General features: G+C 38.7%; 1 protein-coding gene across 2 annotated transcripts in view; it reads right to left on the bottom strand.

Moving 5' to 3' along the window:
* Positions 1-6,174: 6,174 nt before the first annotated feature.
* galt (galactose-1-phosphate uridylyltransferase) overlaps positions 6,175-23,998 on the bottom strand; it is a 96,376-nt gene continuing 78,552 nt past the window's right edge. For both annotated transcript variants that reach the window (XM_056736250.1, XM_056736249.1), the window contains exons 10-11: positions 16,688-16,842; positions 6,175-8,025 (exon numbers count right to left, since the gene is read on the bottom strand). In XM_056736250.1, coding sequence (XP_056592228.1) covers positions 7,945-8,025; positions 16,688-16,842 — 236 coding nt within the window. In that variant the 3' untranslated portion in view covers positions 6,175-7,944. The remainder of the gene's footprint in view (positions 8,026-16,687; positions 16,843-23,998) is intronic.

Genomic DNA, 23,998 nt, shown 5'->3' with positions numbered 1-23,998 from the left:
CCAGTAGTTTACTGTAAATTTTACAGGATTTTTTTTACAGTGTATATTAACAGATTATAACTCCATAGCAGAGAATGTTTAGAAGGTGTCTAGTTACATTTTGAAAGCATTAGTGTGTTCTGTAATAAATTAAACATTTTCATTTGAAACTGGGTCAGACAATAACATATCTTTCACAAGTAATGAAATCTTACAGTTTTGTTTTGACAGTGTGGTCAAATACATCAGTTGCTATATTGAAGCAGAGTGTCAAAGACTGTTATAAAATGTGGCAATGCTGGACGATACTAAGCTTACTCTAAAAGGTGCATGTGTACATTATTGCTGTCGGGTGGACGCCTTGAATTTCTATATTTTGTGGTTCATATATGGAAAGTATTAAAAAGATCTAGTCAACTTTGACAGCACAGTGTCTTTTAAAAGAAATACTGGAAGGGGTTTGGAGATATTTCCACCCGACATCATTGATATGAAACAGAGACATTACTGTATTTAAACAATCATGCCGTCTGAAACTGCCAACCTTATCACTATCATTCACCATAGTGTATGTCACATATTGAAAATGAGTGACATTTCTACAAAAAATTGCATGTCATTGAGAATGAGGCAAACTACTAGAACTACTACACTGCATTCTTACTTAGCATTTTTTTCTTGATTTTAGTAAAAATCTTGAATCAATATACAAATACTTGACGAGAAAAGTGACCTAAGATATTTAACCTTTTTTTTTTTTGAATATAAAATAAGAATTGAGAAAGTTTATGGTAAAAAAATGTGTCGATGTGTGTAAATAAGTGTGCATATTGTGTATGTGGAGCGTATGTATGTGGGTATGTCTGTCTTCTGTGTTTTCACCTTTTTCTTGTTTTTACAGGTGTATGAGTTTAGTTGTTTGGCTTATAGTCAATATGTCTCATGTACAGCTGCTATGTAACAATGGATATTGTAAAAAGCGCATTATAAATAAAGTTGAGTTGAGTTACAAACAAGCAAAAATATCTGCCAATGGGGTGAGAAAATAAAACTTAAATGTAGTTGGATCTTTTCTCAAATACCTAGTTCAAGTTTACTTTTCTCACCCCATTGGCAGATTTATTTGCTTGTTTTTACAATAAACTTACCTAATTCTTATATTTTTCTCCTCAAAAGGAGACAAAATATCTTTTTTAGATATTTGTACTACAAAAACAATGAGAATGTCATTTTTTCAGTGTAGTCAAATATCATGTCCCAAAGATCAAGGTGTTGCTATGAACTGTATGTGTTTTCAGAGAATGACCCACCTGAATCCCATGGGTTACACATGCTGAATACAACCAAAATGACGCGGCTGAGCATTTCGTACAGTCAGGTCGACGCAAAAAACTTGTTTAACTAATAAGAGCAAATGGGATTTAATCTAAATGAGGTTTTAAGATAAAAACAAGGGGAAAAGCACAGTCCTTTGTAATAATCTATATTTATGTTACGAATTTGCCATGCAAAGGACACTAAACCTATAATGCTGTGTCAGCTTTTTACAAAATGACGGTTCATCCATATACAATCCATATGTTTGTGTTGTTTGTTAAATAGAGCTATTCTGTTAGCAAGAAAATTGTCATGACCACAAAGCAAAATAAAATGATTAGCTGTTATGTGGGTGTACAGTAATCTCCAGTGAACATATTTACTGCTATAAACAAGGACATGAGGGCATTTTGGTAACGCCTAACATAAAAGGCCCATTGCATTCAGCAGTGAGGCCAATAAAAATGAAGAAAAACCTTTGGCTCTTTTTATCTAGAGGAAGACATAATTAATTTGCTATATGATGTCTCTCAGCTTGTAAAGCATGGAGTCAATAAAGCAGTACAACAGTTGTGACAGGTGAATTTTATGGTAAAAGCTTTTGGAACGTTCTGCTTAAGCGGGTGATATCACCTTACATTAGATAAACAGGATCGAGTGGAGGAACAAGACAAAGAACAGATGACAGATGGACAACACAGCATAGTGTGCAAGGAGAAAAGAAAAACACCTCTATCGTTGAATCGTTGAAGTGTGGCGCTGAGCCAGAGCAGTTTGTCATGGGCCTTCAGTAAGTTGTCTCCCAGCTCTTATCGAACAGTGTGTCCTCATAGTTGTTGAACTGCTCTCATGAATTGCGTATAAATAACACGAGCAAAATCGTGTAATACGTACACCAAAGTTCGATTCTGCGTGAATACAACACGCCTATTTTTGTATTTGCAGAGACATAGGAGACATAGGTCAAAATAAGAGAAAGGATAGTCCGTATTTTTTTAGACCTCAAATACTGCAAAGGAAACAAGTTCATATTCACTTTTAGACAATACAACAGTAATATTTCAACATTTATTTAAGAAAAGTAAAAAATCTTGATCAACAATTACCTCGATAGTTATCACAGTTTTTATGTGTCTTCTCATGCTGTCAGTCTTTCACATTGCTGTTGTATGACTTTGTCAATTGGCACATTACATCTAGAAATGCGGATTTGAAACAAAAATTTGCAGTGGTCTATTAAATTTTCTGCAGCTGTAATAGCTTGGCATGAATAAAACTTCGTCGGTCCTCTTCTAGTGTACTGTTGGAAAAAATGAGGTGAATAAGCAGAAACTGCAGATATGTGCAGATCATAGAACATGGATGAAAGTGATAATGTAAGAGCCATCATTAACAATACAAATTACAAAATCATACAAAACATAATATCAAAAATATGAATTACTTAGTACTGTAGTTGGATTTTACACTTTGCTTTATGAGTTTTTGTAATCAGAAAGTTTTAATGATTTGATATCACGTGCAGACTAGAATTTTCTTGGCATTGTTTTCTTTTAGGTGCTTGTTGTACCTTTTTTTATTTGGATTACTTTACTCTGAACATCCTCATGGCTTTGTGATGGAGATGCGTAACACTTACAGTTTTGCAAATACAGTCTGAAGCAATGAAGTGAGGACAAGAGAACGTTAAGGTGGGGGAAGCGCTGTCATGCCAAGGGAAACGATCAATTTCTCGCCTCATTTACAGCAGGTGTATTCAGCTAGATGCTACACACACACACAAACACAGTAGGAGTGCAGGTAAGTACTTGGGCATCTGTTCACCAAACCTCAGTCATCGCGTGTGTTTCAAGGACAACAGGATGCGTCAAACAATAAGCACTTCAAGATTCTTAACCTTGAATCCAAAGGAATTAAAACACAATGCCAAGATTCCCACGAAACTGTTCAATTCGAGCATACAATTTTTGACGATTTCATCTTCTCAGTATGGTGTGTTACTTATTGACCATCCAACCCCGCTGGAGACCATACTGCACACTTTTGATGCTCTGCTCTTTTCACTGAGAGGCGATTGTTTTCCAGGGAATGTCATTGAAATGAGTGTCACGCATCAATGATCTCCCCGTTCTGAAATCCTAAAATGCCTTTTAAAATTGCTTGCCAAGATTTTTCATCAGTTTTAGACAGATGTTTCTGATCGTTGTCAAGCGGACGTGATAAGATGTTTTAATGGTTATAGATCTCCATAACAAATAGCCAAGGTAATGCAGGCTGTAACTTTATACTTGCAATTGAGCATCCAGTCACAAATGGCATGTAAACTGTCAAATGAGTTCAATATAGTCTAAACGCTATGAACCAAAAATCATCATGGTATATGGAAATACTAGATTATATGTGCCTGATAAGTGTGAAAGTACAGTTGGCATTCTGTGTGCTTTCACATAATTGTGAATTGTACAGTAGTAGAAGGTTCAAAAATGCTCAAATGGAATGGGCTCAAAATGTTTGGGGACAAAACAGTTGGCAACAGAATAGTTATGTTAATATAGATTTTTAGACCATCGAGAAACAAACACATAATGCTTTTTTGAAAGCAGGAACACAGAATGCTCGCACATCCCATTTTACCTTTATAATGTGAGCTTTTCAGAATGAAACAGGACATTTAACAAACTTGCTATTATTCATTGAAAATTGGTTGGATCATGAATAGATTTTGGTAGATTGCGGTGGACTACTGCCCTTTTGAAACATTGCCAGCACTCACTTTTACCCTTGAGTGCAATATCAAACATTTTCTTTCAAATCTAACACTACATCGTTGGCATCACATGTATCACATTAAATTGCAGCATTAACTATTGGCAAGACATTAAAAGAAGTGCTTGTAAAACGCCTCATCTTGAAATATTGTTAGGCTACAGGTTGTAATTTACCAAAGGTCGCGCAAGCACGTGTAAAGAGGCTGAAATTAAAGCAAGTCCCTGCAGATACCTACCATTTTTCTTGGCATAATCCCAAGCATTGAATCTTTACGTCAATCAAACCATTTTCAACATGTTTTTAAAACCCCAAAGCAGAGGTAACTCATTTGACGTTGAATGCGAGCAGGCCAAACCATGGTAGTTCAGCCCTTCTGTGATTTTATAGATTGTTTAAATAGTCTTAACACCAAAATTGATCCACTATTATCATTGTCAATCTTTGCTTTGGTTACGTACAGCAGCTCTCTGGAAGAGGAAAACCCTGAGTCGATTACAAGGCATATTTGTGATGAACGCTGTCTCCTTATAGATTTCAGACAAGCCCAGTTAGTAATAGAATTCAGAACAACTGTGCCAAAGATGAATGTGACGTGTGTGGTGTTTACAACAGACATGAGAGTGGATAATGACAACCCTTATGGGAATCAAATGATCGAACAGGATCAATCCGCAACCTTAGGAGATGAGACCACCACAACTGAGCAAACAACAAAAAAATTCAACGTGAAAACCTTGTGTAAGAGTTTTAATATTGTGAGGATGGAATAGACAGTGTGGTTCAAGGGGATCGCTCAGTTAATGGATGCTACCCATATGGGTCCATATCTTAAAATCAAGGACAGATGACCTTTGTGTAAGAGCTACCGTGCTTGTTGAAGATTTATCAGGTAGAGAAAACGTGTTATGAAACAAACAAAAGATTGGAATTTTGGGAAACACGACAGATGGAAAACTTGCTTTTCTAGAAGCTTCCAAAAAACATTCTCAAAGTGCTGTAACTAAAAACATAGGAACTCTCCAAACGCAGATGAAAAGTTCTAACCGCTGTATAACACAAAACAATACAAACCAAGGACAGTCTTATTTAGTGTCCTAGAAGTCTCTATGATGAAAGACGTTTTTGGCGTCTTCTGGTGATTTTTTACTGTATATGTATCAAAATATCAGATATTTGTGCAACAAACTTCAGTGCAAACGCATTCAATGTGAGGGAAATGCTTTTCTAGTTTCAGTCACACACCAAAGCACTATTAACCTGCATTTCGTTTTTTCTTTAAGATTTATGCTTTCATCGCAGCACGTTCAAGAGTTCAAACATCCCCGCGTCTGCTCTGAACAATTCTAACCCCTCGTTTTCAGTGACAACAGACACCTGAACAGATGGATGCCGCCGTAGACAGACTGGGCCCGCTCACGCTCTTAAGTACACTGAAAATCACTGACAGAGAGAATGATGGAGCACCTGGCGGAGAAAAGAGACCTTCTGTTATGCCACTGTAAATTGGCTTGACAAGAAAAACGTTTCGCTTCTCAATGTCAGCCGTTTGGGCATTGGAGTAAACGGAGCTCCTGTCTGACAGGTGCAGCGCTTGAAAAGGAAACTGATCCACCAAACACATTTTCCTCATTAAGAGCGCAGCCCCAGGGCCATGATACTGAAATACACTTCTTTCTTTTATAACCGCTACAAGCACCCAAACTAAGATACAACGTTGAGAAATGTACATTTGATTGACTTTACAGTTTCATATTTTAACAAGGAATTGTGAGTGGTGCTTGTATAGGCGAGTGGCATTGCTTTGTAGTTTAAAGGCTTTCTGGGCTGTTGCCTTGAAGGTGTGTGGTTCCTAGGGCATTTTTACAGTTTTCAGGTTTTCTCGGAAGCTACCAGGGAGTTGTTAAGCAATTGTGAGGGTGTGATGCGTGATTGCTAATGCATTGATAGATGCTCTGGTTACCAGTTACCACACCTGGCAACATTTCATATTCTTATGATCTCATGAGGAAATCTCATATATAAGACCTAAAATATAGATATATTGTGTAGATTTCATCATTAAAATGTGCGAATGCGATCTTTGCCAAAAAATTCACAATAGTATTTACAATCAGTCAAATTCATGTTTAATTTTGTTTCACACAAACAATCACACATAAAAGATATGTGTATAGGGACACAGAGAGAGCATTTCAACAATTTAATATCAACAACAATTATTGTTAAAACTGGTATCATGCCACGTATATATTTTTTTATATACTGTATTTTTATATGCATTTTATCGTTTGAATCCAGTATCTAGGATTCATGAATGGTAGATGCTGTCTCAAATAATCACACCAAAAATGATAACAACATAACTCTAATAGTAAGCTGTAAAAGTAAACATCATCACTCATTTGCATATTTGTTTAAATTTATAATTATTTTAAAAGCTATATCTTTCTAGTTAGTTAAACCCCGTCACTTCCCCATCTACTGTTTCTTGAGAGAAATGGCTTTGTGAGACATTTGAGGTGTCTGAAATGTATGTTTTGTAAAGTCAAAATACTGCTGATAAGTGAGAATCTAGTGAAATTGCATGGTTACACTTTATGTTACAGTGCCCGTGTTAGAGTGTGATTATACTTTAAGTACTGAGTAATACAAATTAACTACATGTACTTATATACCTACTATAGGGTTAGTTAAGGGTGAGTTACATGAAATTATGCATAACTTATAGTAAATACTATGGTAAATACATGTTACGACGGCGTTTTAGTGCCACGTAAAAAAAAAAAAGATTTTGAGAATAAAGTCGAAATATTATGAGAATAAGGCGAAATGTTACGAGAATAAACTCGTAGAAATACGAGAATAAACTCGTAATATTTTGAGAAAAATAACAGAATTTCTAGAAACAATGGATGTGGAGGATTTGGTTAAATCCTACTTTAGATTAGGATTTAGCAATAAGGAAATTCTTTGTCTTTTGGCGCATCATCACGGAGTTATAATTAGTAAAAGGACACTGCAGTGGTTATGTAGGAAACTGAATTTATTCAGAAGAAAAAATCAAAAATGAACTAAGAACTAACTCACTGGTTCAGATGACGATCTTAAACTCTTAAACTACAACTTTCACATAAACAAAATACGTATTACGACGAGTTTATTCTCGTTACATTTCGACTTTATTCTCGAAACATTTCGACTTTATTCTCGTAACATTTCGACTTTAATCTCGTAACAGTCGGACTTTATTCTCGTAACATTTCGACTTTAATCTCGAAATCTTGGATTTTTTTTATTTTTTCATGGCACTAAAACGCCGTCGTAACATGTAACGTGTTACAAGGGCACCACAAAATAAAGTGCTACCACATGCATTAGTGAAATTCTAGTGAATTGTTATTTGAAGCTGACAAAACAGAATTTGGGTGTTGCAACACTGCAGCTTTTTGGGTTAATTTATTAACCAACAGTTGGTTTTGGGCCGTTTAGATCAAATGCTGCGTTAAAAATGTCCAAGCATTTTTTCCCAACTCAACAAGCTACACAACGTAATGGTTCAAATTTGTGCAGTATAAGTTAGACAACAGAGTAATATTTAATGTAACCCTTAGTGAGGTCATTGACATTGATATGATTTATTGATCAAATTTGTCAGTCAGCCAGACAGGTTTTATTGTGTAGCCTACATTAAAATTTCTACTCATTCCCTTTGTTTACCGTAAGTGACATTACCACTCACTGTGTGGCCTTTATGTTGTGGCCTTCAACAAAAACTTTGGTTTCAAATTTCTAACTTGAATGAGAACAATATAAAAGTTGTTCAGAAGTAGTTTTATATCCTCATTATTTGGCAGATGATGGCAGACAGGTCTTACTGTCTTAGTTCTCCTCTCCTCCACCTGCTTCTGTCTTCAACATCTTATAATGTTCCTCTCCGAGCTTTCTTAACTGTTCTGCAGCCTGTGGACATTGGAAAATAAAACAGAGATACAGATCATATAGTGTACAGGGACCCTGCATACATTAGTCAAAAAAAAAAAATATATAGTATTCAGGTGTAATTTCCCTAAAAAAGACTCCCTTAGAGCAGTGGTTCCCAAAGTGGGGGTCGCGACCCAGTAGTGGGGGTCGGGGGGTCGCGAGATGATTTACAGAAACTTTATTAAAGAAAAAAATGTATATGATAAAAAAGGTTGTAATGATGCGAGTATAAATTTAGGATAATTAAAATAAACTGGAAATAAAACTTCCCGACCAATATGACTGGATAAGGTCACTGTAGTAGAGTAGGCGGGGCGAGACCGTGGTTCGAGTCCGGTGAGTAATTGTGAATTAGCGCCAGCTGTGCGCACACCGGGCTCGAATCACGTAGGAGATGGGAGAATATAAAAGGAACGAGCGACCGGACCGTCGAAGAGAGAGGACCGGGCCCGAACTTATGTTATGTTTGTATTTATATTATGTTTTGTTCGCCGGCGGTCGTCCGTGAGGGGCCGCCGGCTGTTATATTACTTTATTAAATGTTTAAATGTTTGCCGGTTCCCGCCTCCTTCCTTCCATTTTATTGAGATGTGTTACATTGGTGCCGAAACCCGGGAGGAAGGAGAGACATGCTGTCGGAGAGTCCTCGCCGCCGAGTGGCCTCGCGGTGCCGGAGAGTTCGGGCAGCGCGGACGAAGGGCGTCCGCCAGTGGCTGCCCGAAGCGGTGGCTCTGGGGAAACGGAAGTGCACAGTGCGGCCACCGTCAAAACTTCGGTGGAACGGCGACCTTTGCTGCCGCGCCCCTGGGTCGAGGTGGGGTGGCTTTCGTCCAAGTGGGAGCGGGGGGGTTGCCGCCGTCCGCCAGAGGCCGGAGCCTGTGTCCGTCCCCCGAGGGGGAGGAGCAGGGGGCGGAAGTGCCGGGTGAGCCACCGCCTGCCAGAGGCCGGAGCCTGCGTCCGTCCGCCCAAGGGGAAGGAACAGGGGACGGGGAACCCGCCCAGACTCCCGGATAAAGGAGGAGCCACCGCCGGCCGCCAGGGGCGGACGGTCGAGCCGTCCACCGAAGCCCCAGGGCCACCGCAAGGCACCGCGAAGGAGAGTACTCCGGCTGGTTGAGGAACGAGCGGCAGCATGTCGGGGAACCAGATTTTTTTTTTCCTCTCTCCCCTCTCTCTTTCCGGTCGCTCCGAGGGCTCCCGTCTCCGTTGTCTCGTCTCGTCGCTGCATACCCCCCACCCCACCCCCCCCCGAGGGAGGGGGAGGGAGCTTGCACAGTCGCGGGGGTACCCCCCGGCCTGTGAGGGGTGATGGGGGTATGTAGTAGAGTAGGCGGGGCGAGACCGTGGTTCGAGGCCGGTGTGCGCACAGCTGGCGCTAATTCACAATTACTCACCGGACTCGAACCACGGTCTCGCCCCGCCTACTCTACTACATACCCCCATCACCCATCGAATCACGTAGTAGATGGGAGAATATAAAAGGAACGAGCGACCGGACCGTCGAAGAGAGAGGACCGGGCCCGAACTTATGTTATGTTTGTATTTATATTATGTTTTGTTCGCCGGCGGTCGTCCGTGAGGGGCCGCCGGCTGTTATATTACTTTATTAAATGTTTAAATGTTTGCCGGTTCCCGCCTCCTTCCTTCCATTTTATTGAGATTTGTTACAGTCACCATTTAATGTAACCACGGAAAATAATCTGGCGTCAGATATGGAAGATGCGCTGATAGAACTTTCATCCGATCGAATCCTGAGGACGGCATTTGACAACAAGACGCTGGATGAGTTCTGGGTTTCTGTTGCGCTGGAATATCCACAGCCGTCGAAAGCCGCGTTGGATGTACTCATGCAAATTGGCTCAACGTACAGTATTTATGCGAAAAGACATTCTCCGCGCTGACTTACATTAAGAATAAACACAGTTCACGGCTTAACGTGGAAGATGATCTGCGGGTGGCGATCTGCTTTGCTCCGCGCACAGCGCCCATACATCACATTAGGCGTTTTTTTCTGAATACAAAGTTATTGTTGTATGCGTGTTACAGGCAGCTTGTTCGTATTCTGTCTTTAGGCATTTCACAGTTATGGGATGTATTTGTTTTTGTCCATAATTTGTTAATAAAATAGCCTGGCTTAGAGATTGTGTTCCTTTTTGTTTTAGCTCTGTCAGTATGTAACCAAATCGCAAATCCTTACAAGCTGTCGGAGGAAAACACAAAGAGGAGAAAGGAGGGGGAGGTCGGGGGTCGTCAGCAGTCTAATATTGGGGGTCGTGGTCTGAAAAGTTAGGGAACCCCTGCCTTAGAGCATATTGATAGCAAACTAGTTAAATTTCCACAGAAATTGAGATAAATATACAGTATATATACAGACGTGCTTAAATTTGTTAGTACTCTTATGTTGTGTTCAGTCCCAACTCGAATGGCGTGTCAAGCGCGAGTGATTTACATGTTAATTCAATGCAAAGACGCACTAGACCTACTTGCGGCATGAATCGTGCGAATGAGACTGCGCGAATGCCATAAATCATGCGAATTGAGCGTTTGCGTGATTCGTGCGCTCCGCGCGAGTTGAAAAGTCTGAACTTTGGCGAAAATTGGCCCCGCGTTAACCAATCAGGAGCTTGCTCTAGCAGTGAGGTGATTATGATGTAGCGAGCGGAGGCAGAAATCCCAAACAACAATGGAGGACAAAATTGCTGTACAATACATCCTACTTTTATCGAAACAGAAAATAAAAAGGATCTTGCTTGGAAGAAAGTGAGTGAGGAGGTCGGACAATGTGGCAAGTTGTCAGAAACGATCTTTACACAATTTAAGCAATATATATTTATATACGGGACTGGAGCCGCCTGGCAGAAGCCCCTCCCATGATGCTAATTCGCGTCTGCAATGAAGCGAATTTAGTGAGTAAACTCAAAATGTTCAAGCGTCCAACTACGCGCGAATAGCGTGATTCATTCGCACCATTCGCGTTTGGTCTGAACACAACATTACAGCTCATTGAAATAATGCTTCATTCCTGCTGAAGAGTGATGATATTAAATACATATTGCCCCACACTGTACATCGACCAGAGAGAGCGAAGGATAGAGTTGTCTGAAGAGCTCAGAAAGAAAATAAAAACCATTTCCAAGCAGCTTGGTGTTCCTGTGACAACAGTTGTTAATATTATTGAGAAGTTTAAGGTCCATGGAATTGTAGCCAACCTCCGGGCGCGAACGCAAGAGGAAAATCCACCCCAGATTGAACAGAAGGATTGTGCGAATGGTAGAAAAAGAACCAAGTATAACTGCCAAAGAGATACAAGCTGAACTCCAAGGTGAAGGTAAGTCAGTTTCTTATCGCACCATCCGTCGCTTGTTGAGCATGGAAGAAGACCCAGGAGGACTCCACTTTTGAATGAAAAACTTAAAAAAGCCAGACTGGAATTGGCTAAAATTCATATTTACAAGCTAGAATCCTTCTGGGAGAATGTCCTATGGACAGATGAGTCAAAACTTGAGGTGTTTGGCAAGTCACATCAGCTCTATGTTCACAGATGAAAAATTCAAGCTTTCAAAGAAGTGAACACCATACCTACAATGAAACATGGAGGAGGCTTGGTTATGTTTTGGGGCTGCTTTGCTGCATCAGGCACAGGGTGTCTTGAATCTGTGCAGGGCACAATGAAACCTCAAGGCATTCTGGAGCGAAACGTACTGCCCAGGGTCAGAAAGCTCTGTCTCAGTCACAGGTCATGGGTCCTCCAACAGTATAATGACCCAAAACACACGACTAAAATTACACAAGAACGGATAAGAACAAAACATTGGACTATTCTGAAGTGGCCTCCTATGAGTCCTAAACTGAATGCTATTGATCATCTATGGAAAGAGCTGAAACTTGCAGTCTGGAAACTTGCAGGCACTCATCAAACCTGAGACACCTGGAGCACTTTGCTCAGGAAGAGTGGGAAAACTACCTGTTAACAGGTACAGAGAGCTACAGAAAAAATTTGCTTGTAGTGTTGCCTCTAAAGGTTGTGCAAAGTATTAGGTTAGGGGTCCCATCATTCTTGTCCATGACATTTCCATTTGTTTAACTTTTACAATATAATGTTGAAAAAAAAGTCAAAAGCAAAGTCTGATTTCTATTCAATATAGAATAAACAATGATGGATGCCAATTACTTTTGTCAATTTCAAGTTATTTCAGAGAAAATTGTTCATTCTTCGTTTTTTGTGGAGGGGTACAAACAAAATTGAGCACGTCTGTATATTTATATATATATATATATATATATATATATTAGTGGTGGGCATAGATTAATTTTTTTAATCTAGATTAATCTAGATTAATTCCAAGATTAATCTAGATTAATCTAGAATAAAATGGCTCATTTGAATTCTGCCGAAGGCATTCAGAATATGTGTGCTACCCAAATAATGACTAAAAGTAAGTCTTTGAGAACGGGTTTCTCAAGCCAGGTGGCGCATTAGACCAGTGGCAAATCTCCTGTTTCCAAAATGCATCCCAAACTGCTTGAGAAAGCTGTTCTACTATGATAATTGGTGATGAAAATTAAATTATGTTCAATAAGATGAACTTGTGTTTACTTCCGCATTAGCCAAGGGATGATTTGCGTTTAGGTGGTACTTGAGACTGGAAGAGCTCCTACAGTACATTTACATTTAGTCATTTAGCAGACGCTTTTATCCAAAGCGATTTACAAAGAGTGAGGGAGCAACAAGCGATATGTCATACAGGAGCCATAATACATTAGATCTCAATACAAAGTTACTGGTTTCAACTAAAGCTAGACCAGTACCTGTTGAAAGTGTTTTTTTAAACCAATTCCGCATTGCACAAGGTGCAAACAACATTAGTCTTGTCGATGTTTCTATTGGGAAGCTTCTTAAAAATTAATATTACCTGAAGCAAACCCGGCGGCTTCAAAGCTGCATCCATGTTAGCACGTCACGTTTGATGCGGTAATTTCACAGTAACGTTATGTTGTGTTCAGACCAAACGCGAATGGCGTGTCAAGCGCGAGTGATTTATATGTTAATTCAAAGAGCCAATAGACCTACTTGCTGCGCGAATCGCGCGAATGAAGCCCTGGTTATAAGATGATGAGGCGGCTTCTGCTTCCGCGAATGACGCGAGTTGAAAAATCTCGTTCTCGCCCCGTACAGTGCAGTTAAGCTGGTATACATCCGCGCTAAAATATCAAGGTGAAAGTCATCATAGCTTGCGTAGTATAGACCCAGCTCCCAACCCAACTTTGAGAATAGATTAACGGCGACATTTTTTTTATCGCGCGATAAGAGTCTCACTGCGTTAACGGCCCACCACTAATATATATATAGCAAAACACAGTAGAGAGTGACTATATACATATCCTTTAAGCCACCGACAAAAGATATAGGACACAGGATCTTCTCCCTTCTAAAAGTTTTAAAAGCTTTCCTGTAGCTCAGTGGTAAGAGCATTGCGTTAACAACGGGTTGTGGGTTCGATCCCAGGGGATTGCAAATACCTATGTATAAATGTATAGGATAAAGCAATGTAAGTTGCTTTGGATAAAAGCGTCTGCCAAATGCCTAAATGTAAATGTAAATCTATAATAAAATTATTCACATGTTCCTTTTCTGAATGCACAATTATGTGGTTAGTAAACCCCTTAACATTTACATATTTTGGGCTACAATATGGTACAATAATACAATATGGTAGTATTGATCAAAATATAATGCATGTTATATTTTTATTACAACTATTTCTGCTGGGTCCAGCCAGCCCATCTGTGGCAACTGAATTGGTATAATCAGATATTTTTGTGGTATTAACATCAAACTGTAAACATATTGCATGTAATCATGACAACATAGAACTCTTGTAGTAGTACAAACAGTCTGTTTAGTTGTATTATCAATCATGAATCTGTTTTTTTTGCTGCAAAAACCCTAAAAGAAATATCTCACATAGGCACAGACAAAATCAGGACATTATTATTGAAAATAGCTAAATACAGTTTTGATTTTTTGAATATGCTTGGCCCTTTGCTGCTTACTGGGTGAGATGCATAAAAAGAAAACAGCTGGCAAAAAGCAAAATTGCTTTAAAAGCGCATTATGGAAAACACACAGTGTGACCCACAGCCCTAAGCGACAGATTGTGAAGTATTTGCGTCTACACCACACAGCAGAGTAACCACCTGTCGGCCGCCCTTTGCTAAGATAAGGCCCTGCAGGGGGTGCATTTAAGCGTCCTAGCGCCCGTGTCACCTTATGATCCAAACTCCCAGCCACAACAATCTTCTCGCCGATTGATGACGCGCTACAGTTTGACGGGGAACGTTTGCCGCAGTAAAGTGAGAGGTCAGTCTCATAAACACTGGCAGCTGGGCCGCCATGGGAGAGCTGCATTCATAAAGCCTTAATAAATGTTACAGCGCATTAAATCACCCCAGAGGAGCTGCAGGATATTCCAAATGAAAGCCTCTCAGTCATGAAGTCTGAGCAGCGGCCGCATTGGGTTTTGCGCTCCTGCTAAAATCACATAATGATTGGCAGTAAGCATCACATGCATACGTGCTTGCTTGCACCAGGGACAGTGTGGAAACACAGACTTGTGGGTAGTAAGTGAGGTTGGACTTACTGAGTGCCGCTGCCTATATGTGGATGAACCAGGTTCAAACCTGGTCTTTAGCTTTATGAATCTTTCAGCTACTGGGCCAAAGATTGACCTTTTCTTTTTCATATTTTTCGGTATAAGGGGGACTTATGAAACCAGAAATATTGTGGGTCTTCAAGACCAGGATATGAAAGCAATGATATAGAGGATAGCTTATAAAAAATTATAATTCTGTATCATTCCGTGTCATTTCCAAACTATAAGAGTTTCTTTTCATGTAACACAGACGAAACATTACATAGAAAGTCCATGAAAATCCTTTCCTGTTGCTGTAAAAGCTTCCCCACCGGTGTGTAAAGACCACAATAACGATAAAGGACTATTTAACTTAAATAAATGACTGATATAGATGGCATAAGTTAATTGGAACACAAGTAAAAACATGACTGTCATGACTTTACTGGGAATCTAGTCACCCTATGCACATTGCCTATTCATGGGGCGCACATGCATGCACGTTTAACAATCGCCGTTCAATTTCCCACCAATGACACGAACTAAACCATGTGGAATTTATTGTGGCCAAACCATTCTCACTTATATTTAGCCGGGAGAAACAGATGTCCTGGTCTAGGACTGATAAAGCTCACTGGAAACTGATAAATTTCACATTCAGGTAAACAAACTTGTGAGGGGGGAATTGGGTTTGCAAGGAGTGTGAAACGGGCTCGGATTGCTGTCAGAAGGCGGGCTGTCGATTGGACCTCGGCTGGCGAGACGAACAGAGTCACTCTGTGACGGATCAGCGTGTCCTGACAGCCTCCGGATAGAAGGGGCGTAATTTGATCAAGCTATCAATCAATACGACCAGATGGGCATCAATCAAGAGCGTGTCGTGCTGCCCTTTATCCTCTTACCTTCGAAAAACGAGAAATGGGAGACAGGAAAATAGGGGACTCAATTTCTGTTCTGCTCCCCTATGTTGACAGGATCAGACTGAACAGGGTCACCCTGAAGTGGGTGTGCCTGACAGAAACACTTAGGCCACGTGACTTGACGGAGCATGCGGAATAGGTGTGCAAGGGCTGGGAAAATAAGTAATTGTAGATTTACAATCACAAATTGTAGAGGTTGACATTTTTTACGGGGCCCAGAAGCGCTTTAGGACCCCATTGTTGAAACCCTGCAGGAAGCACAAAAAACACTAGGCAATTATTAAAAAACCTGACGGCAGCAGTTGTTTTTTTCAAAGCCGTTCAGATCTGTGGCTTTTGCCAAAAAAAATGGGATGTTAGGTCATGAAAACTTGGCAGAAAGAAAGAGGTTATCTACAACTTGGGTGTTGAACTGTGAACAGTTGGGGAGATAAGGTTTAGTGGAAACTTAGGAAAAACTCTAAATGCAGTGGAAAGAAATATATAATACGCCTGAGTAAGGGAAAGAATACAGTCTAGAGGTCTGCAGAAGGATTAAACTGAAGCCCGAATGAGATTCTGTGAACCGTCCTGACCTAACTTACACTGTTCAATTTTTTACACTGAACCTGACCTGAACCCCTAAAATGGCTCATTCTTTGTATTTCCTCTCCTAGATTTAGTATGTTAGACACAGTGAGCCAATAGCCCACCAAGCTCGGACTCAAATATTTGTGTAAAAAAATGGTTTTGTGTAAACTTTATCTTTATTTAAATTAATTCACACACACAAACATACATATTTTTGTCTGCCTTAAAGGAGCAAAGTGGGCAATTTAGCGACATAAAACATAATGCTTTATTATGTAAGGTCTCTAAACACCTCTGAACACAGTTATGTATATTATATGCATTTCTGTCAATAGATCCTCTACAAAAACTGGACCTCTAATTCTACAAAAAGGCTGCAATAAAGGAAACCATGCAAGTATTGAACATATTAATAATAATAAAACATATTACATATAAAACATATAATAACATAGTAATTATAAATTGTTACAACATCAGTAAAATTTGAGATGGCGCCACAGTGAAAGGATAACATACCTGTTCAGGTGTTAGGTCCCTCTGTTCATTAGCTAGCATCTCATAACCAACCATAAACTTGCGGATGTTGGCAGAGCGCAGCAGAGGGGGGTAATAGTGAGCATGTAGTTGCCAGTGGCCCATGTCTTCCTTCAGATAACTTCCTGTCGGCGCTCCTGGAGACCAAAAGAGTTATTCCACATCAACAGCCTCACAATTTGTCATTCAATCATTATGTTGAAAAAACATTATTTTAGTTAAGTATATACAGTAAAAGCCTACCACGAAACTTCATAATTTTAAGTGAAATATTGCAATGTAAAACAGAGTACAGGCACTAGTTCAGGCTACCCTTGCCAATGTGGCCTATGTAACACCAGAAACAGCTGAAAATCTAAATATCTTTTAATGCGGAGCACAATTATGATAACATTTTGATGAAAAATTACCATAACTTTATTTAGAATTTTTGATGAAACATGAATGACTGGGCAGAATAGGACTAGGAACAAAAATGTCATCTTTGATTTCATGTTGACTTTAAGCATGCCATTTGTCGATGTGCATTTGTCGCAGGCCAGCCTTTGAAAGAGATGTTATGACCTCTATCAACTAAACAGATGTAATCTTTGCAAAGAAATGAAAGTTCAATGACTGGCTATAAGATGTTAAGATGTAGCATGTGATGGCTTGTTAAAATTATTATGTGTTTCATTTTAAGCAAAAGATCAAACAGTTGCATAAAAAAATGCATTATATCCCAAAGGATGGCATTTTTACAAACCCTCTTTAAAATCAACCGGGCACACCATTCAGTCTGATCACATATGTATCGTTTCGGTTTCGCAAATAAAAAAGAATCTGTCACAACATCAAAGCTGCCTTTGCTATATAGAACAAACCACAGCTCCGGGCTCAAGCCAAAGCCTTAATTAACAAACCCAGCCAGCAGACGTTTGGATGCCAGTGGCATGTGAGACATCTCTTGTAAGGTTTCACGGTACATATTAAGTTATAAAACGGCTATGAGAACCAGCGGTTTGGCTGTCGTCCCAATCCCAGAGCCCCCTCACTTATCCCCATGTAATGAATGTAAAGCGTATCATGCAAGTTAAATCAGATTCATCCTGTCTACTCCAATGAAACGGCTGTTAATTTCCTCTGCTGACGTTTTCTCGGCTGCTACAGTCTTGCTGGTTCCCAGGATGTTAGTGGGTTTGGAACAGGTTCTCGCTTCCCAGCTTTCATATCTGTTTTGGCCTGTATCCGGTTACTTCTAGTGCTTTATTGACTTTACATTTGGTCCAGGGCACAGTTGTACACTACAGTTATACAGAGTTCGCTGGGTAGTGGCCATTTTGTCTGTGCCAGTGAAAATACTGTAAGATCTGGATTTTTAAATACTATATACTGTATTTTAAACATCCTGAAAGTGTAAAAACACGTGGCACAGTGTCCAAGAATATCAAGTTTGGTGATCTGATCTATGTTCTGCATTTATTTAATGATTAGAGTGATGTTTGAGCTAAGGCTAGTGTACACCAAGAACGGCAACTGTAAAAATAACTATAATGATAATTATATTGGGGCCACACCAATGGATAAAAATGTTTTATTTATTTTTCACTTAGTTTTCACATATTTTTTAATCTATTTTACCTGGAAAAAAGCCCTGAAAATTATTTCAACTGTGTATTGTGGATATTATTGTTTGTGGTGTGAACGGACCTTGAACCTCTTAAAATATGTCGATAACATGCGGAAGTCATAGATTATCCTACAATTATAGGAAATAAGAAATGATTTAACTTATTCTTAAAATAAAGCCAATTTTATAACCATTCCATTATTATGCAATATAGCAAAAACCCTCCAATATCTCATTACTCTTAAAGTCCCAGTAAATTTAAAAATGACAATATTAATTTTTCATGAAATATTGCAGCGTTTATAGTAAATAGGGTCATTATCTTCCGTTAAAATGCATTTCTGCCCTGAAATGACTATACATCTCAAATTACGTAAACTAGACGTCTTGGGCGGAGCTTGGAAATGTGTCAAAGTACGGAAGTAAAAACGATCGAAACTTCTGGTTAACGGGGACTTAAAATAAGTCTCTAAAATAAAAGTTTCCCAAAGTTAGGAAAATGCCCTAAATTGGTAAAAGATTAATTTGCTTAAATAATCATTAATTATATATTTCAATGAGATGACTAACTTCTAAAACTACTCTAAGCAGTTTATGCCTCCGGCCCAAGGAAAGATTAAGGCAGTGAAAAAATGTTGTCCACTGGGGCGAATAGTCTTATTTTGCGTCAGTGTCATGTGAGTGTTCTTTGGTTCAGAGAAAAGACACAAGAGAGCCTATCATTTGAAGGTCATAGGGTCAAATCCGCGAAGAAAGCAATCGCTGGAATGAGTGGTCTTCCTAATCTTTCCATTAGACTTCTATAATCACGCTGTAAAATGCAGTTTTGCTATTGGTTATTTTAAAAGAAAGGGGGGAAGAGCCACTCAATATTTCTTGTGATATCTTCCTTTTTCAGTTGAAATAACATCAATGCATCAAATAATGCGGCTCGTTTCAAGGCATTTCACTGGGTCTTTAAATATATAAACATAATTGTTTTCAAAAAAAATTCCCCTTGCGGCCACACGGTGCATTGGGTTTCTACCATGGGTATGTTCGCAAAATGCTTATGTTTTGTTCAGTTGTGTTTATCCATGCGTTTACTGCTACTGCATGTCGTACTTTGTTTTGTTGTAGACTATAGACAAGGCCAGTTATCTGACAAGGGTAAAAAATTAATTGTTATTCATCTTCAGTTATTGGAACTCTTTGACTTAGACTGTCAAAAAGCATCTGCCCAAAATAGATTAGGCATCTATAGAAGCAGCGAAGAGAGCATCTATAGCATTGATTTGAGTGGCCGTGTTCAGCAGCTGTGGCAATGTCGGAGCCATCATACACTGCAGACGTGTGCTGTCAAGCAAAACATGTATTCTTTTCTTTACTTCAATGAATGGTAACTAAATCCCAAAACTGTTGCTGACAAAATCAACAGTAAAAATACAAAAAACTGCCACAAAATAAGAACTCTTGTTTATCTCAACCACTAATTAAACACTGAAGTCTGTAGAAAACCTCATGTTAGATGCCTCATTTGCAGTCACAATAATGCGTCAAATAAAGATTGAGTCATGCAACAATGTGCCTTTGATCATATGAAGGGAAAAGAAGGTGTGAACTAAAAATAGCACATTGTGATTCTAATTCACAACTTTCAGTTGGATGACAGTCAGTCTTGACTCACAAGACATGTGAGAAAATCACTACGAGTTTGTGCGTGAACAAGGCCGAAAAAAGATGGTATTTAGCATTTCAATACATAGTGTGTATAATAAAGTATGCAAGTTTCAACAGTTGTGGAAAAGACATGACGAAAGTCTTAACTCTTACAGTATAAAAAGCTTAAACATTCTACTCAGCATCTTATTTAATTATGTATATATTGTAGTAAATTATATATATATATATATGTAAGATAAACTATTTCTTTATCATTTAGGCCAGGCATTGAATAGGTCATGTAACAATGGAAGTCCATTTGTGACTGGCTGCTAAAATAAAATATGATACGAAAAATGAATACGAAAAATTCTTTAAGAGCTTTTATTCAACAAAAGACTTCGGATTTATGGACTGCTGTAAGTATTAATTTTAGTATTAAAATGGCAAAAAGTATTAAGTAAATTCTATTTTTCTATTGGACAAAAATGACAGTAGAACAAACAGCATTAATGGTAGTTAAAGAAGAATAATCAGTTCTGAGATGTTTCCATAGTTATGGTGACCGGTGGGTAACTTTTGCTTTGCAATCTGAATAATATGCCAAGACTGTTTATCTGGGCTCTCTGATAAATTGTGAATATTTGAATTAAATATAGGAATCTTGAGGCCTTGACAACCTGATTCAATTATTTAATGTCAGATGCATTTTATTTCTAGCTCAAAAAGGGGCTGATGTTTATTATAAACAGTGTGAGATGATTAATCATTTGCAGAAAGCTATGAAGAAGGAGTTGCAGTGGGATGCCTTCATAATCTTAAACAGGCTGGGGTAAACCTGCTCAAGATGCTAGAAGTGTCTAAACAGACTCAAAACCCAAAGTTAACCACATGCATTTAATATAGCCTACAAAAAGTCTAAATGTACTTATTTCTCTAAAAGTAAGTTGTATATGCAAACCTTCCGCTCCGAACACCTATCATTCATGTCATGATAGCTCCAGAGAGATTAGAGGAAGCATTGATGTCACTTTCCGACGTGAACATGCTGGAACATGCCCCCTTGTCTGGCAAAACACTCAAAAAAATGGCTGCGTTCAATAGACAAAGAGACCGGGACTATAACATGCAATTATTTGCTGAAATTAAAAGCACTTACGACGAATATTGCGCGGAATTACAAAGGGTTACAAAGCCATTTCTAAGGCTTTGGGACTCCAGCTAACCACAGTGAGAGCGATTATCCACTAATGGAGAAAGCATGGAACAGTGGTAAACCGTCCCAGGAGTGGCCGGGCTACCAAAATCACTCTTAGACCACAACGACGGCTCGTCCAGGAGGTCATAAAAGATCCCAGAACAACACCTAAAGAACTCTAGAGACTGTGCAAAAATGGCAGCCATGGGAGAGTTCCAAGGCGAAAACCACTGCTGACCAAAAAGAACACACAGGCTTGTCTCACATTTGCTAAAAAACATTTTGATGATCTCCAAAACTTTTATCCAAATATTTTGTGTACTGTCATTTGGCAGACGCTTTTATCTAAAGCTTTTATTAAACCACTAGACCACCATCTCCAACAAAGGTTGTACTTTTTTGAGGGTGTGCGTCCCGTTACATCTTACTCAAAACTAACACGGCATTTCATGAAAAGAACACCATACCAACAAGTGGAGGTATTGTGATGGTCTGGGGCTGCTTTGCAGTTTCAACTTGACAACTGGCCATAATTGATGGAACCATGAAAATCCTAACAGAGAATGTCCGGCCATAGGTTTGTGACCGAAGCTTAAACGCATTTGGGTGATGCAGCAGAACAATGATCCAAAACACACCAGCAATTCATAAAAAAAATTTAGGGAGCATATGCGATCAAAATGCTCGAAATTTCCCACGTGTTGGTCGTGGCACGAGATCTCATCACACCCCTAGTAGCTTACTAAGCTAGTTTTTATTTCAGTTTTATATTGAACCGACTTAATTCAAAATGCTACATCAGTGATTCATATTCATTTCAGTCAAACAGATATAGCCATAATTGTTCCGAAATTAATATTTCCAATAAGGGGCAAATTTTGGAAGTGATTTCCAGGGGCATTTTTTCTTCCTTCATAATGCCAGTTTTTTTTAATAACCTTATTAAACGTTAATGTAATGTCTTTTATGTCAAAAACTTACAGTACATATACTCAATTAATTCAACCAATAAGAATAATGTATAGACAGTAAAATATTATCAATACCAACAAAAGCCATCTTTAAGTTAAGAGATTACAAAGATTACAAAGACTGTGTAATGCTCAACAAATGTGTCAAAAACGTTTACAAAACAATTGTATAGTATTCCATTCCATTTTCTACCGCTTATCCGAACTATCTCGGGTCACGGGATTGTATAGTATTATAAGATATAATTTTAAGAGCATAAAGTACACTATAAAATTATAAAAAATAAAAAGAACAAAAAGTTCAAGGCTGATTTGTCTTTAAATTGAAACGAATCTGAGAAGCATGAAATGTCGTATATAAATACCATCCGGCGCTCATTACCGAGGTCTGCAAGATTTCAAAAATCATTCACTGTTACGGGAATATATAGAAAACGATCAAATGATCACTCAATGACTTAAGGTTAAACATGAAAGAGTCTTGCTACTCTGCACAGTAAAACTGTTTCCTATACATCACATCTGTAAGCGGCTGTTTACAGTTGTGCTGTTTCAGCACAGCTCTTCTTCACCAGTGATTTATTTAAAGGCTTCTGATTGGCCATTCTATTCATACGCTGAACTGTGATTGGTCTTAATGCTCACCGCAACAAAATATAATGATGTAATCGACATTCGTTTATTTTCTCGTTGTAGATCGGGGCTGTCCTAGTCAATGATGTCCCCGAAATGTCCATTTTTTGTGTTCATCATAACAAAAAAATGTATGCAGGTTTGGAACAACTTGATGGTGAGTAAATTATGACAGTGTTTGAATTTTTGGTTGAAGTACTTTAAGCCGTTTGTCAGTAGGGCGACCTAATCAACAGTAGGTGGTTTTTAAAGCTGAAATCTGTTTCAACGATATTTGAATAAAAATAGAGATTATATTTATTTCAGAAGAAGCAGCAAGTAAATCAAAGTAATCAGAAAGTGATATCAGCAAGAGTGGCTCATTAGTAGTGAAAAGCAACCATGGCACTGACAATAACAGAGATGTGCACTAATTAGCCCACTAATGCTACTTCCCCTGCGTTGTGCCTCGAGTGACAAAAAGTCCATAAACTAATGAGCTCCATTGAAAAATAACCTTTTTTTGTTCTTTGTTGTCCTTTATTAAAAGTCATTTTCCCTTCTTTCAAACACAAAATGAAAGAAGCAGTTTCCTAAATTAATAAAGCCTTATTTGAATATTGATTCTAGGCCTATTAAATCATCAATTCGTTAAATAGGTCCTGAAACTTTAAGTATTGCCAAGTAATATTTTGATGAAGTTTAGGTTCCCCTTCTATAGGGTCTGTTGCATTCTGGGGGCCAGCATCCCACCAGGAAAACTCATGGTTTTCCAGGCTAGCATTCCACCCCTGTTTTTTATTCTGACAATCCAAAAAGGGATGTAACAATATTATCTATATCATGAAATCGCAATAGCAAAATTGCCACAATATTATCATGGTAACATGACTGTATGAAACTATAGGTCTTCCGGGCCTAACATAAAGAAAGTTATAAAAAATAATAGTTGTTATCTCTGTCAAGGTCAACCCATCTCATTCTATAACTCATACCTCAAAGCAACAGTTGTGATTAGAGGATAAAGAAAAAAGGATGCTTATGGCACGTTTCCAAGTCATCATTTGTCATTTAAATATCGCACTGTGGACTTTTTGTATATTTAAAATTATCATATAAAACAAAATTGTTAAAAAATAAAGGCAATTATGGCCAAGAGCGAGAAATAAAAAGGGTGCTATATGAACTAAGTCGGGTTCAGTTTGGCAGGCCTAGCTATTAATGTATTGTATATCTAAACATTGTTAACATAGTGTCAGTGC

This window comes from Triplophysa dalaica, chromosome 22 (assembly GCF_015846415.1).
Source record: "Triplophysa dalaica isolate WHDGS20190420 chromosome 22, ASM1584641v1, whole genome shotgun sequence".
NCBI lineage: Eukaryota > Metazoa > Chordata > Actinopteri > Cypriniformes > Nemacheilidae > Triplophysa > Triplophysa dalaica.
Note: the sequence above shows the minus strand (reverse complement) of the source record. Positions and strands in the feature narration are given on the sequence as shown.